Here is a 22,556-nt window from a genome sequence, read left to right on the forward strand (position 1 = left end):
AGAGCTGATTGGAAAACTGACAAGCTGTGGGAGCTGATTGAAGGCCCCTCGGTCCACTCTACTGGTTAACACTTGGAACAATTTTGGCTGGATTGGTGTCCTGTTCTGCAGAGCTGCAGATGGAACTCAGGATTTTATACCTGCAAAGCAGGTGCTCTACCACTGAGCTACGCCACCCTAGGTGTTTCGGTTGTTTTTTTTGTTGGTTTGGCTTGTGGGGGTTCATGTTTCTGGAATTAAAAAAAAAAAATTGTACCAGTGATGGGCCTTGAACTCAAGGGCTAGATGCTGTCCTTTAGCTTTTTTACTCAAGGCTGGCACTCTACTACTTGAGCCACATGCCCAATTTTAGCATTTTGTTAGTTAATAGGAGTGTTCTCATGGACTTTTCTGCTCAGGCTGGCTTTGAACCTCAATTCTCAGATCTCCACCTCCCTATTAGGTAGGATTTCAGACATGAGCTACCAATCAGTGCTGTTTTACTGTGGGATTTTTCATACTTGAATTAATTTTGGTAGTAAGTAATGAATAGTTAATTGCTTCTTATAGCTTCCTAAGTATACAGATACTTGTTACTTTGAAAACTCAAATGGTCCCTTTGTAAGGAATTATTTTATGATTTTTACAAGTTGTTGGGTAATATTGTAAGAGAAAGACCGTGTTTGATTTTGTTAATATTAAAATTAGAATATGCTTATATTTAAAAATCTTGAAAGTAAAGGCACAATATTTTATTGTCATAGATAGTTCTAGTATTTTTATTTAGAGAATGAGAAATTATATTTGGAGAAACAAGCTCTGCTGATATCAGAGCTTGCAAACTTAATTAATAAATGGGTTATCAGAATTTTGCTTTTCAATTTCAACAGTCTGTCAGTTCTTATTGCTTAATTAGTATACTTAATTAAGCTCATGATATCTTCTAGTCTGCCAGTCTTCATTTGCTAATTTTCCATTTTTTTTTCTCATACCCAGAGCACAACATATGTTCCGCCAAGCCATGCGTACACCCATCATTTGGTTCCATGTGGTCCCTGCTTCAAATAAAGAGCAGTATGAACAACTCTCCCAAAGCGAGAAGAACAACTACTATTCCAGCCGCTTCAGCCCAGACAGCCAGTATTCGGATAACAGGAGTGTGAACAGTGCTGGGCCTCATGCATTGCAGAGAGCGTCCAGAATGAACCACCCACCTGAGCATATAGACACTCCCCCAAGACTACCTCATAGTGCACACCCTTCCACCAAGCCACCATCAGCCCCAGTGCTGGTCCCACAGAATGTATTTAGTTCCAGTGCAAGCAGTGGTTATAACACCAAGAAAGTAGGCAAGCGGCTCAATATCCAACTTAAGAAAGGTATCACCTGTCGTATTTACTTGTTTGATGCAATTGCTTTTAAAGAAAAACTAACCACCTAAAAACATCTTGACTTTTGTTTTGTGCTGCTGGGCAGTAGAATTCTGGACCTTGCATATACTTGGCAAGTGCTCTTCTACTGAGCGACATCCCCAGCCCAGCACTGTATAAGTTTTAAAAGCAACTTGCTTTTTTATTTTTAGAAAGAAAGGCTTTTACCATACAGCCCCAAATGGCCTTGACCTCATATTCTTCCTGGCTCAGCTTCCTGAGTACTAGGATTGTAGGCAGGCACCACTTTGCCCAGCAGTAACTTGCTTTTGAACATATTATATAAGATTACATTTTATGATTCTCAGATTCATCTTGTGGCATGTGAATAAAAATACAAAATTCAAAGAATAAAACTTTATAGCATACATTTACAAGGAACGAGAAGTAAAGTGTTATGGTAAGATTTTGATCATGAATGACAGACATTTCATGGCCTTGCTGTCAAACCCAGAACCACAGTGAGGATTTATTTCATCATTTGACTTAGCCACTTGCTATCTAGACACAGGTTTTAAGGAAGATTGTAAAGCTTGGCCATTCTAGCCCCAGCATTTTGGTGACCCAGATAGATGTCCGAGACTGTTGTGGGTTCTTAGCAGGTCACCGAGCCTCTAGACTGCCTTCTTGGAATTTACTAAAGATCCTTTACCCATGGATACTGGGTCCATGTGCATAGGGTTTTGATATATTTTATAATCATATCTTTCAAAATAGTGTCATTACATAAAATATTTTTATGAGTTCAACTAACTTTTGCAGTGGATATAAATTCATGCAGAGTGATTTCTTTAGATTACATGGTATCAGAAGCATGTTCGTACTGCAACATTTTCTATCTCCTGACATCAAACCATTTTTCTTTACTTTTGGGACAATGTTTTCCCTCCCCTCTCCTCCCCTCTCCTCCCCTCTCCTCCCCTCTCTTCCCCTCTCCTCCCCTCCCCTCTCCTCCTCTCCCCTCTCCTCCCCTCTCCTCTCCTCCTCTCCCCTCCCCTCTCCTCCCCTCTCTTCCCCTCCCCTCCCCTCCCTTTTCCTTTCTTCCCCTCCCTTTTCCTTTCTTCCCTTCCCCTTCTCTTTTTTCTTGCCAGTCCTGGGGCTTGAACTCAGGTCCTGGTCTCTGTCCCTCAACCTCTTTGTGCTCAAAGTTAGCATTTTACCATATCACCACTTCCTGCTTTTTCTAAGTTTTTATTGGAGATAAGAGGCTCACCAACTTTTCTGCCCAAGCTGGCTTCAAACTGCAATCTTTAGATCTTAGCCTCCTGAGTAGCTAGGATTATAGGCATGAACCACTGATGCCCTGTTGGGACAATGTTTACAAGGTTGTAAACTCTGAAACTACAATTTCCTTTCTAAATCATTTTGTTCCCTAAACTTTATGTGAACTACAAGTTCTTTATTTCTAGTTACTGGCTTTTTTTTTTTTAACACAAGGGTTACAATTACATAAAGTAATGAGTACATTTCTTTCCTTTTTGAACAGTGTTACCCCCTCCTTCATTTTCTCCTACATTTCCCCCCTCCCTTCCTCCCCCGTTGTAAAGTTCATTTCTAACATAGTGTCTACTAAGTATCACAGTTGAATTAGTTTACCCATTGTCCCTTCCGTAAATCAGATAAACTTATATACAAAATAAAAGGTATAGAAATCAAAAATAGAAAGAGAACAAGAAAGAACTGTAAACAGTACACTAAAAAAAAAACCTTTTGTTTCCATTTCTAGGAGTTTATTTTGATAAACATCATTTTGATCCTCTCCTAAGAATTTTCTCCTTTGTTTTCAGTGTGAGGATGCTTAGAGTACAGTTTAATTAATCTTGTCCAAGTGTAATTATTTGTCTTTTACTATCCATTGGATTAACTTGTACATTTATAGACATATTCTGGTTATTGGAAATGAGGGAAACAATGCAGCTTATATGTTTTGGGTCTGGCTTACTTCGTGTAATATAATTTTTTCCAAGTCTTCCCATTTCCTTATGAATAGGACAATGTTGTTCTTTCTGATGGAAGCATAGAATATATTGTGTGTACATACCGCATTTTCTTGATCTGTTCATCCACTGAGGGGCATCTGGGTTGGTTCGATATCTTAGATATGGTAAACAACATCTCTGGCCATAAAAGAAATGCAGATCAAAACAACACTGAGATTCCACCTCACCTCAGTTAGAATGGCCCTTATCAAGAAAACTAATAATAACAGATGTGGGCAGGGATGTGGCCAAAGGGACCATTGCTACACTGTTGGTGAGAATGTAAACTTGTTCAACCACTCTGAAAAGCAGTATGGCCAGTCCTCAAAAGACTAAACATAGAGCTTCCCTATGACACAGCAATCCCACTCCTGGGCATTAACCCAAATCACCACAAACCAACCCACACTAATGTCACCAGCACAACCATGTTCATTGCAGCATTAGTTACTGGCTTTCAAGCATCAAATACTTGCTTGTCATAACCAGGTATTGACAGCTTGTCTCTGTATATAAGAGGCATGTCACTAGAAGAGTGTTCTATCTACTGCCCAATCCCAAACCAGAGGAAGATCAGATCCTCCACTTTTTTTCTGTACTTGAAGAACAGACTAGTTCATAACCTATATATATGTATATGTGTATATATATATATATATATATACACACACACACACACATAGATAGATAGATAGATAGATAGATAGATAGATAGATAGATAGATAGATAGATAGATAGATTTCAAGAACCACAAATGTAGTTGTATAAAAACAAATTCTACTTAGAATCTCTCAGCAAAGGTATAGTATTTTGCTTTGACCATTGTCATACTATTACTTCAAAAGTACTGTTTCTTTTTTATAATCAAAGTTAGGATTTAATTATATTTTTCACACAGTATGTATAATACCTTGTAATATAATATGAACTCTGTGTGTGTGTGTGTGTGTGTGTGTGTGTGTGTGTGTGTGTGTGTGTGTGTGTGTGTGTGTGTGCGTGCGTGCATGCATGCCCACAGTGTGTATGCACTAGTCCTTGGGTTTGAACTCATGGCCTTGGAAACTGTCCTTGGATGTTTTTGTTCAAGGATAGCACTCTACCACTTAAGGCATAGTTCCACTTCTGGCCTTTTGTGTGATTAATTACACCTAAGGGTCTCATGTACCTTCCTGCTAGGGCTAGCTTCAGACTGCAATCTTCAGAGCTCAGCCTTCTGTGTAGCTAGGATTACAGGAATGAGTCACTGGTGCCCTGGCTTAATACGAACTTTTTTTAATGAAGTGAAAATTTACTTGCTAGAATTTGTAGTATTGTTTTAATAGCAGTTAGAGATGCATAATTGGATTTATACAAGCTAATTTTCAAATTAATTTCTATGTAAGAAAATTAGAAACATTGATTTTCTTTTACATATTTTTCTGATCTTGTGTAACCTAAGTCCCCATAGTCCCTACCCTTCCCTCCCTCTCTTTCCCTTTGTGTATGTGTGTGTCTGTGTTTTGAACCCAGGGCCACCTGATCTTGCTTAGCTTTTTCCCATAAGCTTGGTGCTGTACCTCTTGAGCCACACCTCCACTTCTGAATTTATAATGGTTTATTGGAGATTAGCGTCTCATAGACTTTTCTGCCTAGGCTGGTTTTGAGCTGCTATCTTTCTATCTCAGCTTCCTGAGTAGCTAGAATTTCAGGTGTGAGCCACCAGTGCCCAGATCATGGATATATCTTGATTGTTATTTGCTAAGAATGAAATGTAGAGCACAAAGTACATCCTGTCTGTGCATGCTACCAGTACTTACAAGCATTTAACAGAAACATATAACTTATATGTACTATAATTAGGTCAGCAGAAGAATGTGGACTGTCTTTATTTAGGACTAAATATAGTTATCTTTGCATGAGAATTAAATAGATTTCATTGTAGCTAGCCCATAATGTTTTTTTCCAACTATTGAAACATTTAAGACTTTTAATAAAGTACATTAATAACATTGCACATTAGTCTTAACTCTAAATTCAGTTCAAAGTAACATGCTTTGGAGTGACAGCAATTATTTAAATTCCTAGTGCTTTTTAGTGCTAAGAAACCTTCAGGATAACAACTCCTTGGCATATTTTTGGAACTCTGTCATTTAATATGACAAAATAGGGTAGCTTCAGTGTTCCTGTTCACATAATGAAGATTTCTTAATATTTATTGCCATTTTGGAATTATGAAACATCCTGCTCTTTGGTAGAAATTAGCTTTTTAATAAAGTCAGAGGAGAAGGTCAGTAATCTATTTCAGTCAGAGCAAAATCTTTTGTTGGCTTTGCTGAATGAAAATTGATATCTATTTATCTTTCTTTTAAAGGTCATTGCTTGAACTTTTAGCTTACAGATTTAGGGGTTATTGCTGATATTTTAATAGAATTGAGGTTCATATAACAGTCTTTGTATTCCCTACAAATTAATATTGCAAAGGAATAATTTAGAGTTCATTCTTAATAAATGTTATTGCAAGTCATTAGAGTTCTTTGAAGGCACAGAGACATATGGAAAAGTCCCAGAAGAATAATTAGGAAAATTTCATATAGACAATATGCCATTCTGGTTTTCATCATGGAAGACTGAAGAAATTAACAGTCTAGGCACATCAAAGTGATTTTAGAGTGGAAATAAATGAACGTTTGGTCTGAACTTGGAAATATTTATGTGGATTTTGTTGTACGTATTTCTGAGTATTTGCTTCTCTTTTCTGTTACTTCTTTTATTCACCTATAATTTTCTGCTTCCAAATTTTATACACTTTTTTCATAGTTTCCATGAGTGCAATGTCAAATTATACACACTTCTAGATTTTTGCTCTTTACAGATCTCTCTGTTCTATCATAATGACAGAGAATATTCCTAAAGTGATTTCTAGCTGAAATCAAACCTAATATGTTAAGAAGCCAATTTTGTTGTTGTTTTGCTTGGTTTTTAACAAAGCTTAGGTAGCGATTACTCATTATTAGAACTGTTATGAGAATTCTGTGGTTCATTAGAAATTTACTATTATCTTCACTTTTTTTTTCTTATCACATTTTGGCTTATTACATGTCGATTCTACTGACATTTAACCCCTTTTCTACACTGTCTTGAGTTTAGAAGATTGCTTGTCAAGAAATCTGTCAAAGAACTAAGAATTTAAATTATAGAAAACAGAGAGTAATTTACAAATGTCTCATTAATTTCAGTACCTTTAAACACAATAATGTGATTCCCAAATTAGGTAGCACTGATCAGAAATGAAGTTTTCATTGAGTAATTTGCTTTTTTTTTTTTTTTTTCCTGAGGATGGGGAATATATAATAAGATACAGGTTAATTAGAAAAGAGCTTGACAAAGATCCTATGGTTTGAGATTTCAGCAAATTGCTGTGATTGTGGTTTGGTTAGGGTCTGCTACTTCTATTTAAAATATTATTTATTTTGCTGTTTTCATCTTCCTGGATCTTTTCTTTTCCTTGGTCCATCTTCTTTTCAAATCTAAACATCACTTTTGTGTGATAAAACTTGTTTTTAAAGTACTAAGAATTGTAAGAGAAATATTTTTTCTTTGAGTCAAACAATTATGTTCACCACTTACTGAAAGACAAAATTGATTTTAAAAATGTGGCACTTATATTTATATTAAGCTTTTTTGTCTTTTAGAAGATTGGCAAAAGATTATTGGCTTTTGATAGGTAAACTGCTTGAACCTTTTATAATTTAGTCTCTTTTGAAAAATGTGTTACCACTTTTAAAGTATTAGAGGACTAAGGGACCATTGTTAACATTACAAAATGTGAGGTTCAGGAAGAGAAAATAACAGATCCTTTCGAGGATACATATATAATATTAAGATGCTATGTTATTTACTGACTTTTCTCTGTTACATGTTTAGGAACAGAAGGTTTGGGATTCAGCATCACCTCACGAGACGTGACAATAGGTGGCTCCGCTCCAATTTATGTGAAGAACATCCTCCCACGAGGGGCTGCCATCCAAGATGGCAGACTTAAGGCAGGAGATAGGCTGATAGAGGTGAGTGTCTTTTGATGCCCATAAAGCTCCCGTTTGAGAGAGTCAATTTTTAACACTTTTTGTCAAGTAGGAAATTACATATTTTAGCAGAATTATGTATCACAGACACTGTATTTGTGTTCTAGTTTCCATTTTTCCTTATTGTCTAATGATAGGATTCCTTTTATTGTAGATTACTTATAAAGTTTTAGTTACTCAGACATACTTTATAAGATAAGGTAACATTTTGTCACTGTATAAATACTATGTAGATAGGTTTATATAGCTAGATGTCTGGCAGTGTAAAAAAGCTATCTACCTTGTAATCAGAACAAATACAAATGAAGCAAATAAAGAATCATGTCTTGAAAAGTTTGATATGGTGTCATATAGAATGAATGGAGACAAGTCAGGAAAAGTTAAACAAATTTTGAAGAATTTTAAAAAACAAATTTTGTTTTCATGATTTTTTTTTTTTTTTTTTTGCCATTGTTGTTCTCTGACCTTAGACACCATCACGGAAATACACACTTATACCTAATTCCTATTTGTGAGAAGATCTGCTCTGTGCACATACGAATAAAAGGGGGTCAGATTAAGAAACATTGCATTTTATTAGTTTTTTTTCTTAGTGTTTTCTTCAGAAAATATACTATGCTTGTTTTTGTGCTTCTTGGGATAGAACCCAAGTCCTCAGGCAAATGCTTTAACCCTGAGCTACACTCCCAGCCTCTCACGGCCCATGTTCTTATTAAGCAGATACTGTGTTTCTTTATCAACTTTTCTTAAACATTGATATTAAAGTAAGCTTAGCACTATGCCCATTTATCTGTAGTTTTCAAACACACTCACATTGAATTCTCCAGAATATTTATTTACGGTAAAGGAAATACAGGATAGCTTCTCTATTTTTTCCCCGTCTCTGTGCTTTGGGCCTTAACTCTTTAAGTCCTTCCTTTTGGTCCTATGTATGTATCAGCACATTTTGAAGGGCATTTAGTCTAACTTATCAGGCCTTTCTGTATTTAGTAAAAGTCTTAGTTGGGACTTGGATCTAGTCTTCCTAACTTCTGAAAAATAATTTCTTAAAACATGTTCAGCTCTTCAGCTCAAGTCTAGTCTCTACCACTTGAGCCACTGTGCCACTTCTGGTTTTCTGAGTGGTTTATTGGAGATAAGAGTCTCATGGAGTTTTCCTGTTCAGGCTGGCTTTGAACAAGATCTCAGCTCCTGAGTAGCTAAGATTAGCCACCAACACTCAGCTTAAAACATGTTTTGTTGTTTAATTTTATGTTAGTACTGACAACTTGATATGATATATTGCCTAGCACAAGCCAGGTAAGCTTCTCGCTGAATCCTTTCCACTGCTTGCCTGTCCTTGCTCCTTCTCTTCTTCCTTTACATTTACCTCTTCTTCTTTTCCTCTTCCTCTTTTCTAAAGATCATCCCTGTGATTTTACATCTCTCTTTCATCACATACTTACTTTACTTTCAGTATTTCACAAAGATTTTTAAGTCGTGAGAATGCCCTGCAACCTGTTTGTTCAGTCTGTAGTTTTCAGGTTCGTTTTAAATACAGAATTTTAATTTTGTGTCTTTCAAACTCACTATTCTAAAAACCTATAATCACATTTATGTAATATTGATAGTTAAGTAGACATTGTTGCTGTATATCTGAATATTTCAAATTATGTACAGGAAAAAATTTATCAGGTGCCCAGCCTATTTTTCCTTTCATGTCTAGGACCTTTTCTTTCTTCTTTCTTTTTTTTTCCATTGCTGAGGACCGAACTCAGGGCCTTGAGCTTGCCAGGCAGGCACTCTTCTGCTAAGCTAAACCCCAAGCCCCGTCCTTTCACTCTGTAACTCTACTGTCATTACCTGTTTCCTAGAATCAATAACAGCATGTGGAATTATACAACGTCATTTTAACAGAAAAGCCAGAGTTTTAAATCATATTTTAAGGACATGAAATTTTGATACTACAAATTCAAACTATTTGCCTTGATTAAAATACTATTTTCATCTAGAAACAATAAGGCAGTGAGAATTACTAAGATCTGTTCTGAAACTCTTGTTCCTGCTAGAATACTCTTGTAACACTGAAAAAAATCTAAAATGAGCAGGTGCAGTTGTTCATGCCTATAGTGTCACCTATGTGAGAGGTAAAGACAGGAGGATCATGATTTTAGGCCAGCCCTAACCAAGAAAAGCTGTTAATGGTGGTACATGGCTGTAATCTAGCTACTAGGAAGCAAAAAGAGGACAATTGTACTCAAGCACAACATAGATACAAATATGAGACCCTCAAAAAAATTAAGCAAAAATAAAAGACTGGTGGCATGGCTTAAGTGGTAGAACACTTGACTAGTAAGCCACAGGGCTCTACATTAAACCTCAGTGTTGTTAAAAGTTAAAAAACAAAAAGCCCAAAACAAAACCAATAACAACAAAAAAACACCTGATATGAATTATTGCTTCTCCTCCCAGATTACTACTTGTCATCATTTTTTTGTAATATTTAGTGTTTACTATTTAGGAAAGCAAATTTTTTTCATGACTGTTCGTAAAACACCATTAAATCTTACAACGTTTATACCAAAATATTATTGATATAGTTTTACTACTTTTTAAGAATAACATCTCTTTCCTTAATTTGTGTTGAAAAAATCTGCAATACCCAGGCAGCTAAAACACTTCAGTTCATCAAGTTTTGCATGAAGTTCATACTTTAGATCTATCTGTTTGTTCTTATTTCTTTTGTGTGTGTGGGGGGAGGGGTCTGTCGTTGGGCCTGAACTCTGGGCCTGGGCGCGCTGTCCCTCAGCTCTTCAGCTCAAGGCTAGTGCTCTACCACTCGAGCCACAGCGCCACTTCTGGCTTTTTTTTTTTTCTTTCTGCTTATGTGGTGCTGAGGAATCGAACCCAGGGCCCCATGCATGCAAGGCAAGCGCTCTACCACTGAGCCACCTTCCCAGCCCCTGTTCTTAATTCTTAATGCCCTGGTGGTTGTAGCTTCTGGTTTATTGATGAACACTAAAATATTTATTACTTCCTAGCTTACTTCAAGGTATCTAGTTTAAGTTGTTTTTCTAATTAGCCTTAGAAGTGTCATGGTTACTAGGTTATGGCTGAATTTAGTATGGAATGAGTTACATTTCACATTGGATATGGTGTCTTCTCCTATCTGCTTCTTTAGAATGACAGATGAAAATACTTTATTTGTTTTAGGTAAATGGAGTTGATTTAGCCGGAAAATCACAAGAAGAAGTTGTCTCCTTGCTTAGAAGCACCAAGATGGAAGGGACTGTGAGCCTTCTGGTCTTTCGACAGGAAGACGCCTTCCACCCAAGGGAACTGGTGTGTAAATGTAGAGAGGTGGATGATTTCTCATGCCCGCGAGCAGGGTCTGGGGCTGCTATGTGGTGATGCATGTTTATTGAGACTTTCTCTAAAGAGTTTCTATATTTTCCATTTCTTTCAGCCCTAACCCAGTACAAACATTTTAGAAATGCATATGTTTTGTAATTAATATAGAGACATCTAATCATTAGGGCATAGGGATATTTTCTAGATAATGAAGTACTTATCAATGTACATAGCTGTCAGTCTAAATGATATGGTTGAAATCTGGCCATCTTCTCATCTACATATGGCAAAGTTCCACATCTCATAGTTTCATAGTAACTGTCACTAAGCCAAAGCTGCTTGCTTACTATTGTGTAAAAAGGAATACCTTAAAAAAAATAGTGTTACTGAAAATAAAAAAAAGCCTTGTGGCTACTACAAGTAGTGATAACTTTATTTGGCATGATATAAAGAAATTAATGAAGTGGTTCTAACTTGTCGACTTTGCTTTCTCATTGTGTGGTATTAGTGGCAATGGAATATACATATATATATATATATATATATATATATATATATATATATATATATATAAAATCTAGTTCTAAATATTTTTCTGCAAAAAGTGCTGGATTTCCTTTGTATATAAAAATGACATAATTGAATAAGTCACCTTCATCTTTTGCTATGGTGAAAACATTGTTTATTTCAAGTAAAAGTGGTATTTTAAATATTTCAAAACCTACTCAGTTTGAGCTGTCTTAAGAGTATTTGATATCTTTTTCAACTACTTTCAGCTTTCTCTAAATAGCAGTTCATCAATATAAACTAGAGTAAGTGGCAAGGTTTTAAGAAAGCACTCCCCAAATGATAACCTAATCCTCTTGGTTGTAACTTTAAGTATGGATGTCTCATAAGTGATAAAAAAAATTCAATGAAAAGCAAAATACTTTCTTTTGTATAAATTATGTTTATTTGTATAGATATTTCTTAGAAATAAAGATAAATTTCAGTCAGGAATCCCCTGTACCTTAGTTATACAAGAAATCCTTATGTGCTTTTATGGAAATTTCAGGCTGGCATAGGTTTGAGAAGTGTAAGCACTTTTGTTTTAGGTTGATTTTGAATAAATTATGAAAACTTCTTTATATTTAAAAATGTTTAAAGCATCATTCTCAATTTTAATTCTGTTTTCCATTTTCCCCCCACTGCTATCCAATTTTGTGCTTAAAATGCCACCTGATCCTAAATCTGGAGATGTCTCTATTAAATTGTAAATGAGCACTTACCCAACCACTACCAAGCTTTCCATGGGATTTGACGAAGCTTTCATCTTGGGTGGATCCAAGCCGTGCTGGTTAGCATTATTAGATTGCCAAACTTAGACATTGCTCTTCAGCAGTTTTCTCAGAGCCAGTGCCAGCATAGAGCCAGCCCAAGGTTGCTCAGGTTCTGCTCCAAGTTGGATCTTCCAGGCTTCTGTTTTTCCCGTCTGCTGCCTCTTTCTTTTCTTTTTTTCTTGGTTATTTAATTTATTGCTTGTGAGCTTTTCATTAAAGAATGAGCCAGTAGGCTGTCAGTCTATTATGCACATTGCAGCTGCTTTTCAAGATTTAAAAGAATACGATTCTGAAAACTTAAATAGGACTTTAAAAAAATGATCTTCAAATCCAATTAGTGCAACCCCCTTTTCTCTGTTGGAGGTGCCTCGGTTTCAGTTCTATAGCTTTCATCTAAATAGTTTTATCAATGTGCCTTGAAAAAAAAAAACCTAAGTACCAACCTTGAAAGTAGTCTATAGTATGTTTTAAAAAATCACATTTATCCCCGATGTAATATGTGAAAGAAATCTTCTGGTTGAGATTATGGTGCAGATTTCTATCTGTCCAGCTATCAAATAACCCTGCATCTTAAAACTTAGATCTGGTTGGGAAAATTAAAAACAAAATTAGAAACAGTACCATGATTAGGAAATCAGTTTGATGAGATTTGTTTTCCTGCACATAATAAATTCATGATGTTCTGGGAAAGAACAAGTGAATTTTACATCAAAAAAAAATCTAAAACCCCACGTGAATACCCCACATATCATTGAAAACTTGGAAAGCAGAGTGATAAACCAGCCATCATATAATCATTTGCCCTTCATATAGTTTGTGGATTTTTACAACAAAATCTCTCTTAAAAGCATTGTGTCCCCCTGTGTTGAAGATGGCTTTGGTCAGTCTGTATTTATGTTTTTCTTCAATTCTTCTAGAGTGCAGAGCCAAGCCAGATGCAGGTTCCAAAAGAAACGGTAAGAATTTTCATCTTTTGCAGGATGTAGACTTGTTGCAACAATAAATAAAATGAAATTCTTACTAATTAAATATGAAGTTACTTGTCCTGCCTTTTTGCCAAAGTGGTCTTGTTTTAAAATGACTTCTTGTTGCTACCCCAAATGCAGTGTTTTATGGTTTTTTATGGTTAATTAATCAAGCACACATAAAAGAGAGAGATTAGAGTCATTGGTATTCATTCATGTGAAGGACTAAAACTTGGGCAGGTGGCAGTAGTTTGACACATGCAAAGTATGTCCTGTGACATGCTATACTTTGCTATAAAATTTGGGGGGAACCTTAAAATAGCTTGATAAACAGTACAATAAAGTGTGATATAAAGAGGAAAGATAAAAACAGTATTTCAGTTATTAGTTAATGATTGCTGTCACAATAACCATAAAGGGGATAATTTCTCTTCACAAAAATTAAATGCTCTGAGTTCAGATTAAAGTGCAGACATAGTCATGTTGTGTTGGGAAGACATACCTTATTCAGCCTCAAGTAACGGTTAAGCTGGGTTCTACCAGGCAGAGCTAACACAATGGAAGCAAGGATTACCTCCTGATTCTGCAATGATGTGATACAAGGGACAAAAAGAGGCATTTTATATTGACATTTAATATTAGCTGGTAGAAATTCTAACAGTCAAAATCTTTTATACATCAAACCATACAGCATAAAAACCTATCATTCCTAACTATTTTGAATAGAAGGAAAATGTAACAAAACCACAGTGGGTAATGCTAACCCATATCTTTCTCAAAGATGTCATATTAGGGAAGCAAAAAGTAAGAATATAAAGGGCTTGAATAATATAATTAACAGTTTTTAGATTTAGTAATAGACAAATTGAACTAATAGAATGCTATTTTCAAATATGCATCATTCTAAAAATGGATTGGAAGTCAGACCTCAGGGGAAGATATTTTTAAAAACCAACAAAAAACTTTGAGGCTATTATATATTAAGAAATGTGATCATAAAAATGCATATTATTGAAGTTTTGTCTGTAAAACAAATAGAGAGGTGATACCTAATGAAAGCCACAGTGTTCTATATGTGCTGAGGATATAGATTTGGAGATTGGCAGAGTAATTGTAATGACTAACTGGAGTATAAGAGCAACTTACATTATTAGAAAAGACAGTGACAGTGGCAAAGTATGGTGTCAAAGGTACAGTGCTTAAGCCAGCATGTTACTACAACAGGAAATATTCAAGTAGTCATCATTTAACACTGGTTAATCATTCTGGCACCAGATATGGTGTATATATGTATGAATGCATATTAAAGATGGTGGTGAAGTATGGATTACTTGATATTTACAACCACTGCTGGCTCCATTTTAAAATTATTTATTTAGTTATTTTCTTGTTGCTGGGTATTGAATTCACAACCACACACATAATAGAGCATATACTCTATATACCAGCAATGTGTTCTTTGGTAAAGTGCCATTTCTTTGTGGTTTAGAATCTTAATAGCATAGAATATTTTAGAAAACAGAATGACTACACACATAAACTATATCCTTTATGATCAAAACAGTGTAATATAGAAAATGATGATGTCAGGAAAATGATCATTTGCAATTATGGTTCAGCTATTAAAGAGAAATGGGTTTAGAAAAGAAGCCTGTGAATCTGACTTTTGATTGTAAATGGTTATTTTATCTAATAAGCATTTTTCTAAACTAAAGCATAGTTTTGTTCTCAACTTTTGTGGGGTGTTTTTGTTTTGGGTTATGGGGCATGAACTCTGGGCCTGGACCCTGTCCCTCAGCTTTTGAGCTCTAGGCAAGCTCTCTACCACTTGACCACAGTGCCACTTCCTGTTTTTTGGTGGTTTATTGGAGATAAGAGTTTCACAGACTTTTCTTCCTGGGCTGGCTTTGAACTGCAAGCCTCAGATCTCAGCCTTCTGAGTAGCTAGGATTACAGCCGTGTCTCATTTTTTGTTTTTTAATTTGTGTGTCCTTTGACATCTATACTTCCTTTTGTGTAGTGCTATTTAATAACATTTCAGATTATGAAAGGCTTAAAAGTACCATTAAAAATCGAGTAGATCTAAGTTTCTCCCTTTCCTTGTACTTGTAAATTTTTAAAATTCCTTTAATGTTAATGGTATGACAATGAATTGTTGATAGTCCATAATTTTCTGAAAAAAATCTATCAGAGTATGCAACACTTTATTAAGAATACTGGATTTGAATTAGTAGCTGTAGTGACAATTGTCTGAAGCAAGATTGAATTTGCCTTATAGTACTCATTCTTGATTTATTGACATTACTTAGCAATTTATTGGACAAAGATCAAACTTTTTGGTTTTTATAAAGTGGGCATGAATAATATCTGTACAATTTAACAATTTCAATAGCTGATCACACACCAATTTATTTAAAAGACAATTTGCAAACATAATTAATAATGAGTTAGAATTAGACATTCCAGTGCTTCATTAATACAATAGTGATTTACAGTCACTCAGTTACAGTTAGCAAAATAAAGTTCAGAGCACAGCTAGGAATCAACACCATAATCCCAGAAAGTTGTAATTCCATGGGTGCCCAATGTCCCTACCAAAATTTAGTGGAGACAATTCGGAGATTGTGTGTATATTCAAAGGTCTTTATTTCTTAATGATTAAGAGGAACTTCTGCATTAAACATGCAAAAACAACAAAATACCCACTCTTCAAACCTTCTTCCCCTCTTTCTAGCCAGTCTGATAGCAGTGCTGTAAGGTGGAGTGGCCACTGTGTACCAATTCTTTTCTTTTTAATAAATATTTTATTGTGAAAATACTGTACAGAGGGGTTACAGTTACATGAGCAAGGTAATGAGTACATTTCTTATCAAGCATTGTTGCCTCTTCCTTTGGTGGAACTAAAAAAAAAAAAACATGACTTAAGTTGTGATGTTTTTTATTATTGTTTCTTAGTGATTTTCTTTGGTTTTAAGTTGTAGATCTATGAAAGCCTAGATTACTTTTTCCTTATTACTTCCTTATGCCTAGAAAGAGAAAATGTACCAGTGATACAAGTCCAATCTCCAATTTTCTTTGTGAACTTCCTCCAGGTTGATTTTAGAATAAATCATCATTTATCCACCTTAATGGTTGGAAGGTTGCTGTGGAGATGCCTCCCCCATCCCCAAAGGAAATACATTAAGATTGTTAAGAGCTGTATGTGATTTATACAGGCTTCAAAAACATGGTTTTTTTTTCTTTTAATGTTTAACATTGCATAGAGCACTGCAATTCTGTCAGAGCTGACATTTATTCATCTGTTACTATGCTAAGCTCTTCATGTGGGTTATTTCACTTTATCATACTCATGACTTAGTTGGTAATATCCTATTTAAAGGACAAGCAAAATAATTAAATTTAGTGTGCTCCAAATTTGGGAGTGAGGATTGGCTTCAGGTTCTCTTACAACAAAATCTGCAGGGCAGAATTTAGCTCTTACTGTTGGTTGTAGTGGAAAAGTTTAGTACATGAAATTGAAAAAACAAAAAAAGAAGATATATTTCTGTGTGTGTGTGTGTGTGTGTGTGTGTGTGTGTGTGTGTGTGTCAGGGTAATGCAATATGACTTTCATGTTGGATATTGATAAAGTATAATTGGATTTTATGAAAATAAATAAATGAAAAAGAATTCTATGCTCAGATGGCATCCTACCAGTTGATGTGATAAGAGCCATTTCATTTATTTATATTAATAATGGATTATACATGCAGATTCTACTAGAATATGTGCTTAATGTCAGTGATTCTCTTTACTGGTTCTAGGTCAGCTTTTGTCTTTTCTTTCTCTAACTGTGTCTGACTGTATGTGGGTGCTTTATCCATAACTGGATTGCTATCCCTCGCACTGTCCATTTGGACAGGTAACTTCAAAGCCCTACCTGTTTCACAAGACAGTTCTATACCATAGAGTTCTCCCCTTCCTTCTCTGATTCTTCATTGTGGTAGTTTCTGTTACTTGTACTTAAAGAATTCATTTGTCTTGCATTATTGTTTAAACTCTGGTAGTATTTAAACTTTCATGTGATTATAAGTACCTTTAACCTAAGGTCTCTAAAGTGAAAGCATAATTCATTTTTTTCTTCCATTGATTATGATAATCTACAACTGATTTAGACTGAGAATTAAAATAAGACATTAAAGTTAGATAGATAGGGTAATGGCTAGTAGAACTTTTGATTGAGATATAAGTTCACCTTACATCTTTCTAACATTTCATAAATTTATGATAGTGAAAAATAGAATCTTTAGATTAGATAGGCAGTGCAAACAGCCCTGTTGGTGTCTACTGAGCAGTTTTCTGTTGTTGGAAAGTATGAAGTTTTTCAGGTTGGACTTAACACTCAAGAATATTACAGTTTTGTAGAAAAAGAGAACTAATAAGCTATATGTTCCTCCCTCCCTCCTTCCCTCTCTCTCTCCTTCCCTCTCTCCTTCCCTCTCTCTCTCCTTCTTCCTTCCTTCCTTCCTCCCTCCCTCCCTCCATCCTTCCCTCCTTCCCTCTCTCTCTCTTTCTTTCTTTCTTTTTTTTTTTTTTCAGGGCCTGGATGCTGTTGCTTAGCTCCTTTTGCTCAAGACTGGAGCTCTACCACTTCATTCACAGCTCCACTTCCAGCTTTTTGATAGTTAATTAGACCTAAGAGTCTGCGACTCTCTTTCTTCTCTTTCTTTCTTTCTTTCTTTCTTTCTTTCTTTCTTTCTTTCTTTCTTTCTTTCTTTCTTTCTTTCTTTCTTTCTTTCTTTCTTTCTTTCTTTCTTTCTTTCTTTCTTTCTTTCTTTCCTTCTTTCCCTCCCTCCCTTCCTTCCTTCCTTCCTTCCTTCCTTCCTTCCTTCCTTCCTTCCTTCCTTCTTTGTTGGTTGTAGGGTTTGAACTTAGAGCCTGGGCTCTCTCCCTGAACTTTTTGCTCAAGGCTAGCACTCTACCACTTGGAGCCACAGCTTGATTTCAGTTTTCTGGTGGTTAATTGGATAAGAGTTTCACAGGCTTGCTTATCTGAGCTGGCTTTGAACTGGTATCTTTGGATCTCAGCCTCCTAACTAGCAAGGATTACAGACATAAGCCACCGTAGTCTACTCCTCTTTCTATAATGAATGACTTTTTCACATCTGCTTCCCACTTAGTATGAGAGCTCTCATCTTTTAATTATTAATTTATCACACATCACACATTTGTGCATTAAAGATATTAACTCACTGGAGGATAGACCTTATGTGAGGAATCAGTGAATTTTAGTAGAGTGATAGATTGTTTACTGAATCATTTATTTCTTTGCAGAGCCCCAAATCAGTATATTTTCTTATATAATTTTATCATCATATGCATATAAAGCTGTATTTCTTTTGCTTTTTTCATAATATTTTCTAAAGACTTAAAAAAATCTTTAGTGAGGTTCAAATTACTCTTCAGTTAATTATTTTACTGCCATTTAGCATGGTTATCATTTTCTCTTTTATTGGAAGAGGAAACTATTACAGTTTGCTGTAGATTTAGAGATGGAGCCTCTAGCTGTTGACATCATTGTTGAGGGAAGAAGGAAAACTAGGAACCACTAGGAATAATGTTTTTTTCTCAATTTAGTTATGACTGTGTATCTTTTCTGCTTTTCTGAGGATAGTGAGAAGCCTAATAACTTTCATAATACCCACTTAGAGTCCTATTTCTAATAAGTTTATTTGAACTACCCTTTGTCTTCTGAGCATTAAAAGACAAAAGGGCCATTGGAGGGGCTGGAGGTATGATTCAAGTGGTAGATTATCTGCCTAGCAAGTGCAACACCCTAAATTCAAGGTCCAGTATAATAAAAGAAAAAAATATTAATGGAGAGGTAGGCAAAGCAAGTACTGTAAAGTTGAATAAATGGAAAGCATCGCTCAAACTATATGTACATGTAAACACATGAGCATGTGCTTGACATATAGCCTTGTTCAAAGGACTTTGGCAAATTAGAGAATACACTTTAATTCCATGTCTGCCTTTATAACAGATTTTACACTGGGGTTTGGGAGGTGCTATTTACCACACAGTCATCATTTAGTACTCTTCGTTTTGAACCAAATAGATACACCAAACTTTGAGATAGACATTGTGTTTATAAAGCTTTACTCAAGAAATGGTTGATAAGGTATAGAATTTGGATGGAGTAATGAGTGTATAGAAAAAAGCTTTTAGTTTATGTCAGAAGGTAGCGATGAACACACAAGTATGACTTCATGGATATTCTCAATAATTTTGCATTTCAAATTGTTTCTGAAAGGCAAATTTTTTTAACATTTTTGCAGCCAAAGAATTAAGTTCTAAAAGCTGGCACTAATTTTAATCTCATGTCAAGAGCCAAGTGGATTAATAGTGAAATACTTCACTTTAATGGTTTTAATGATAATAATGACTTAAGATTTGATAAGAGAGCTGAAAAATAAGATTATTTCTCCCATCCTGCAGTTTTCATAATAAATTAAATTGTTCCATTCAGAGTGTGGTTGGCAGCCAGGAAATGATTCCAACTTCAAGTATGCAGTCAGTTTGTCTTGATTTTTCAAGTAGGGAAAGTGAGAATTTTAAGCCTTTTATAAAACGTTATGGAAGGTGTGAACAATTAGTGAACATAAAAAGGCCAATACTGAAGATGAAAATCAGTAAGTGGCAGTTAAGAACCTCCTAGATTTAAGGTAATGATCATGATCAACATTCACGTAAGGACTATTTTTTATTCCCATGTCTTTTTAAATGCAGCTTTTACTGTATTAAATGTACTGATTAACAATGTAAAATTATCTTTTATTTACTTCTTCATTGTTTTGATGTTATTACCTATTTGCTAAATTTCTTTTTTTTGGGGGGGGGGGGGTCTGGTCATGGGGCCTGAACTCTGGGCCTGGGTGCTGTCCCTCAGCTCTTCAGCTCAAGGCTAGCCCTCTACCACGTGAGCTACAGCGCCACTTCCAGCTTTTTTTCTTTTTGCTTGTGTGGTGCTGAGGAATCGAACCCAGGGCCTCATGCATGCAAGGCAAGTGCTCTACTACTGAGCCACCTTCCCAGCCCCTGGTAAATTTCTTTGTTACTTTTTATTTTTCACTTTTTGATTTTCTATGATGTTGAGTATTGGAACCCAGGACCTTATACGTGCTAGGTCAATGCTCCATCACTCAGCTAAAGCCCTAGCCCTAACATTCTTGCTTTTTCTAAAAGATTTTACATTGTGTTGGTGCTATTCATTCACTTGTTTAGTGCTACTAAGTTGGCTGGGAAGGTGGCTCAGCTTTAGGGTTCTGGCCTGGCATGCATGAAGCCCTGCGTTGGATTCCTCAGCACCACCTAAGCAGAAAAAGCCAGAAGTGGCGCTGGGACAATGCCCAGGCCTAGAGTTCAAGCCCCATGACCAACCAAAAAAAAAAAAAAAAAAAGAATTCTCTATAGTGCTACTAAGTTGTTTTAAATCATATGGTTAAAACAAAAATTATTTTTACAGACCTTAGTAATACCTGAATATAGATTGTTTGGTATAATGAATGTACAATATAGTATCAACATTTTGATATGAATATTTTATTTCTGTTTTTTCCATGGTACATTGGTTTTGTTTGCATTATAGTTTTTCTCCGATAATAGTTTAAATATAAGATTTTATAATAAGCAGACTTTTTTCCTTTGGGAAGTTTTTATGATGAGCAGCCCTGTGGTTTTTCAACTGCTCTTTATTTTCCTTATTACACATTTTTTATGTCTTAAAAACAGTAGTGATTTTGTTTGTATTGAAGTCTTTTTTCATATTTACTAGTTATCAGGCTATCTATTAGATATCAGCAAAACACAAAAGCAAAAACCTTTCAACTGTGGAGCTAGGTAGATCAGAGCTAGAATGCTTATTAGTACACATGAGGCCCTGGATTTGATCACTTCCCTAGCAAAGAAAGAGGAGGAGGGCAGGGAAAGAGAGAAGAAAGAAAGAGAAAAAGAAAGAAGAGGGAGGGAAGAAATACAGGGAAAGAGAGCAACTGTGTTAGGAAGGAAGGACAGAAGGAAGGTGTTAAGACTGAATGTTAATAAATTAGAAAAGTCACTTTATTATGGACTTGAAGATTTTAACATAGTTTATGATTTGTATTATAATCTAAAAACACAGATGGATGTTGGACTTCAACAATTATTTAATTTTTAATGCTATAATTGACACATCTGAAATTATTTGTGAAATTCCTACATGCCCTTTAAAATTATTTTGTCATGGCTTCTTAGAAATTAAAAAAAAATCCAGTAATGTGCAAAGAACAAAATTAAAATTGGTCTACTTTCCATTGTCAACATTAACCAACTTATATGTGTTTGAATACAGTATATGCCATCCTAACTACATACCATTATATGACTTATTGTTTAATAATAACTAGTTAACTCTACTTTGAGTGGCAAAGTTGGGACTAAAGAAACACTTAAAACTTGGGGAAATTAGAAGAGGAGAACTTGTGAGAAGTGGTTTGACTCAAGAGTCCGTCATACCTCCTTTCTGTGATTATAAATACATATTATTTATTTGTAAACATTTATAAATTGTATCCAATTATAATTTTATAATCCAACTATAAATATTGCACTTAAAAGGAGCTCTGGTCTTTCAACTTGAAGAGAACCCATGAAAATCCTTGGGAATGATAGGTGGTCCCATGGCATTTGTGGGATTGATGAGGTAGGGCTCAGAAGGCAACCTGCTTCCCCCTTCTAAGGTGGAACATTTCTTTTCTTTTTTTTTTTTTTTTTTGGTCCGGTCGTGGGGCCTGAACTCTGGGCCTGAGCACTATCCCTCAGCAATTCAGCTCAAGGCTAGCGCTCTACCACCTGAGCCATAGCGCCACTTCTGGCTTTTTTTCTTTTTGCTTATGTGGTGCTGAGGAATCGAACCCAGGGCCTCAGGCATGCAAGGCAAGCGCTCTACCACTGAGCCACCTTCCCAGCCCAGGTGGAACATTTCTTAAAGACAGAATATGTCATCTTCTTGTATTTCCTGGAGTTATAACTTAAACTTTATAACTATTTGTATAACTTAAATGTGGTGTATTTTAAAATTTTTCGTTCTTACTCAATGTCTATTGTTAGGAAGTTAACACGATATATAGCTATTTAATTAAGCAGGATGGACATTATTCATCAGCTATATTGTGTGTGATAAAATACAGTGGGAAAAATTTTCCAAGCTCAGTTGTATTTCTACTTTGACTCCCATCTTTTAAAACTTTATTTTCAGAGTTTTCAAATCTGTATACATTTTTATGTTGACCTTGGATCATCAGAACTTGTTACTGCTTGTGAAAAAAAGTACATTAGTGCATACTGAACTAACAATGACACATGAAATGGCAAATTATATTTGTTTTGATTTTAGTTACTATTTCCCTTTGTGGTTTAAAAATACAAAAATAAATGATAAAACCTAATAAGCACATGCACAAATCTGAAAGTCTA

At 35.3% G+C, this 22,556-nt stretch overlaps 1 protein-coding gene across 11 annotated transcripts in view; it reads left to right on the forward strand.

The window, feature by feature from the left end:
- Nucleotides 1-22,556, forward strand: part of Pard3 (par-3 family cell polarity regulator) — a 636,430-nt gene that overhangs the window by 365,178 nt on the left and 248,696 nt on the right. For 7 of the 11 annotated variants that reach the window (XM_042685969.1, XM_042685972.1, XM_042685970.1 and 4 more), the window contains exons 9-12: nt 976-1,358; nt 7,293-7,432; nt 10,643-10,771; nt 13,017-13,055. In XM_042685969.1, coding sequence (XP_042541903.1) covers nt 976-1,358; nt 7,293-7,432; nt 10,643-10,771; nt 13,017-13,055 — 691 coding nt within the window. The remainder of the gene's footprint in view (nt 1-975; nt 1,359-7,292; nt 7,433-10,642; nt 10,772-13,016; nt 13,056-22,556) is intronic. The other 4 variants (XM_042685971.1, XM_042685973.1, XM_042685975.1 and 1 more) reach the window with 1 other exon arrangement.

Source organism: Dipodomys spectabilis, unplaced genomic scaffold (genome assembly GCF_019054845.1).
Source record: "Dipodomys spectabilis isolate Male_0828 unplaced genomic scaffold, ASM1905484v1 ptg000096l, whole genome shotgun sequence".
NCBI lineage: Eukaryota > Metazoa > Chordata > Mammalia > Rodentia > Heteromyidae > Dipodomys > Dipodomys spectabilis.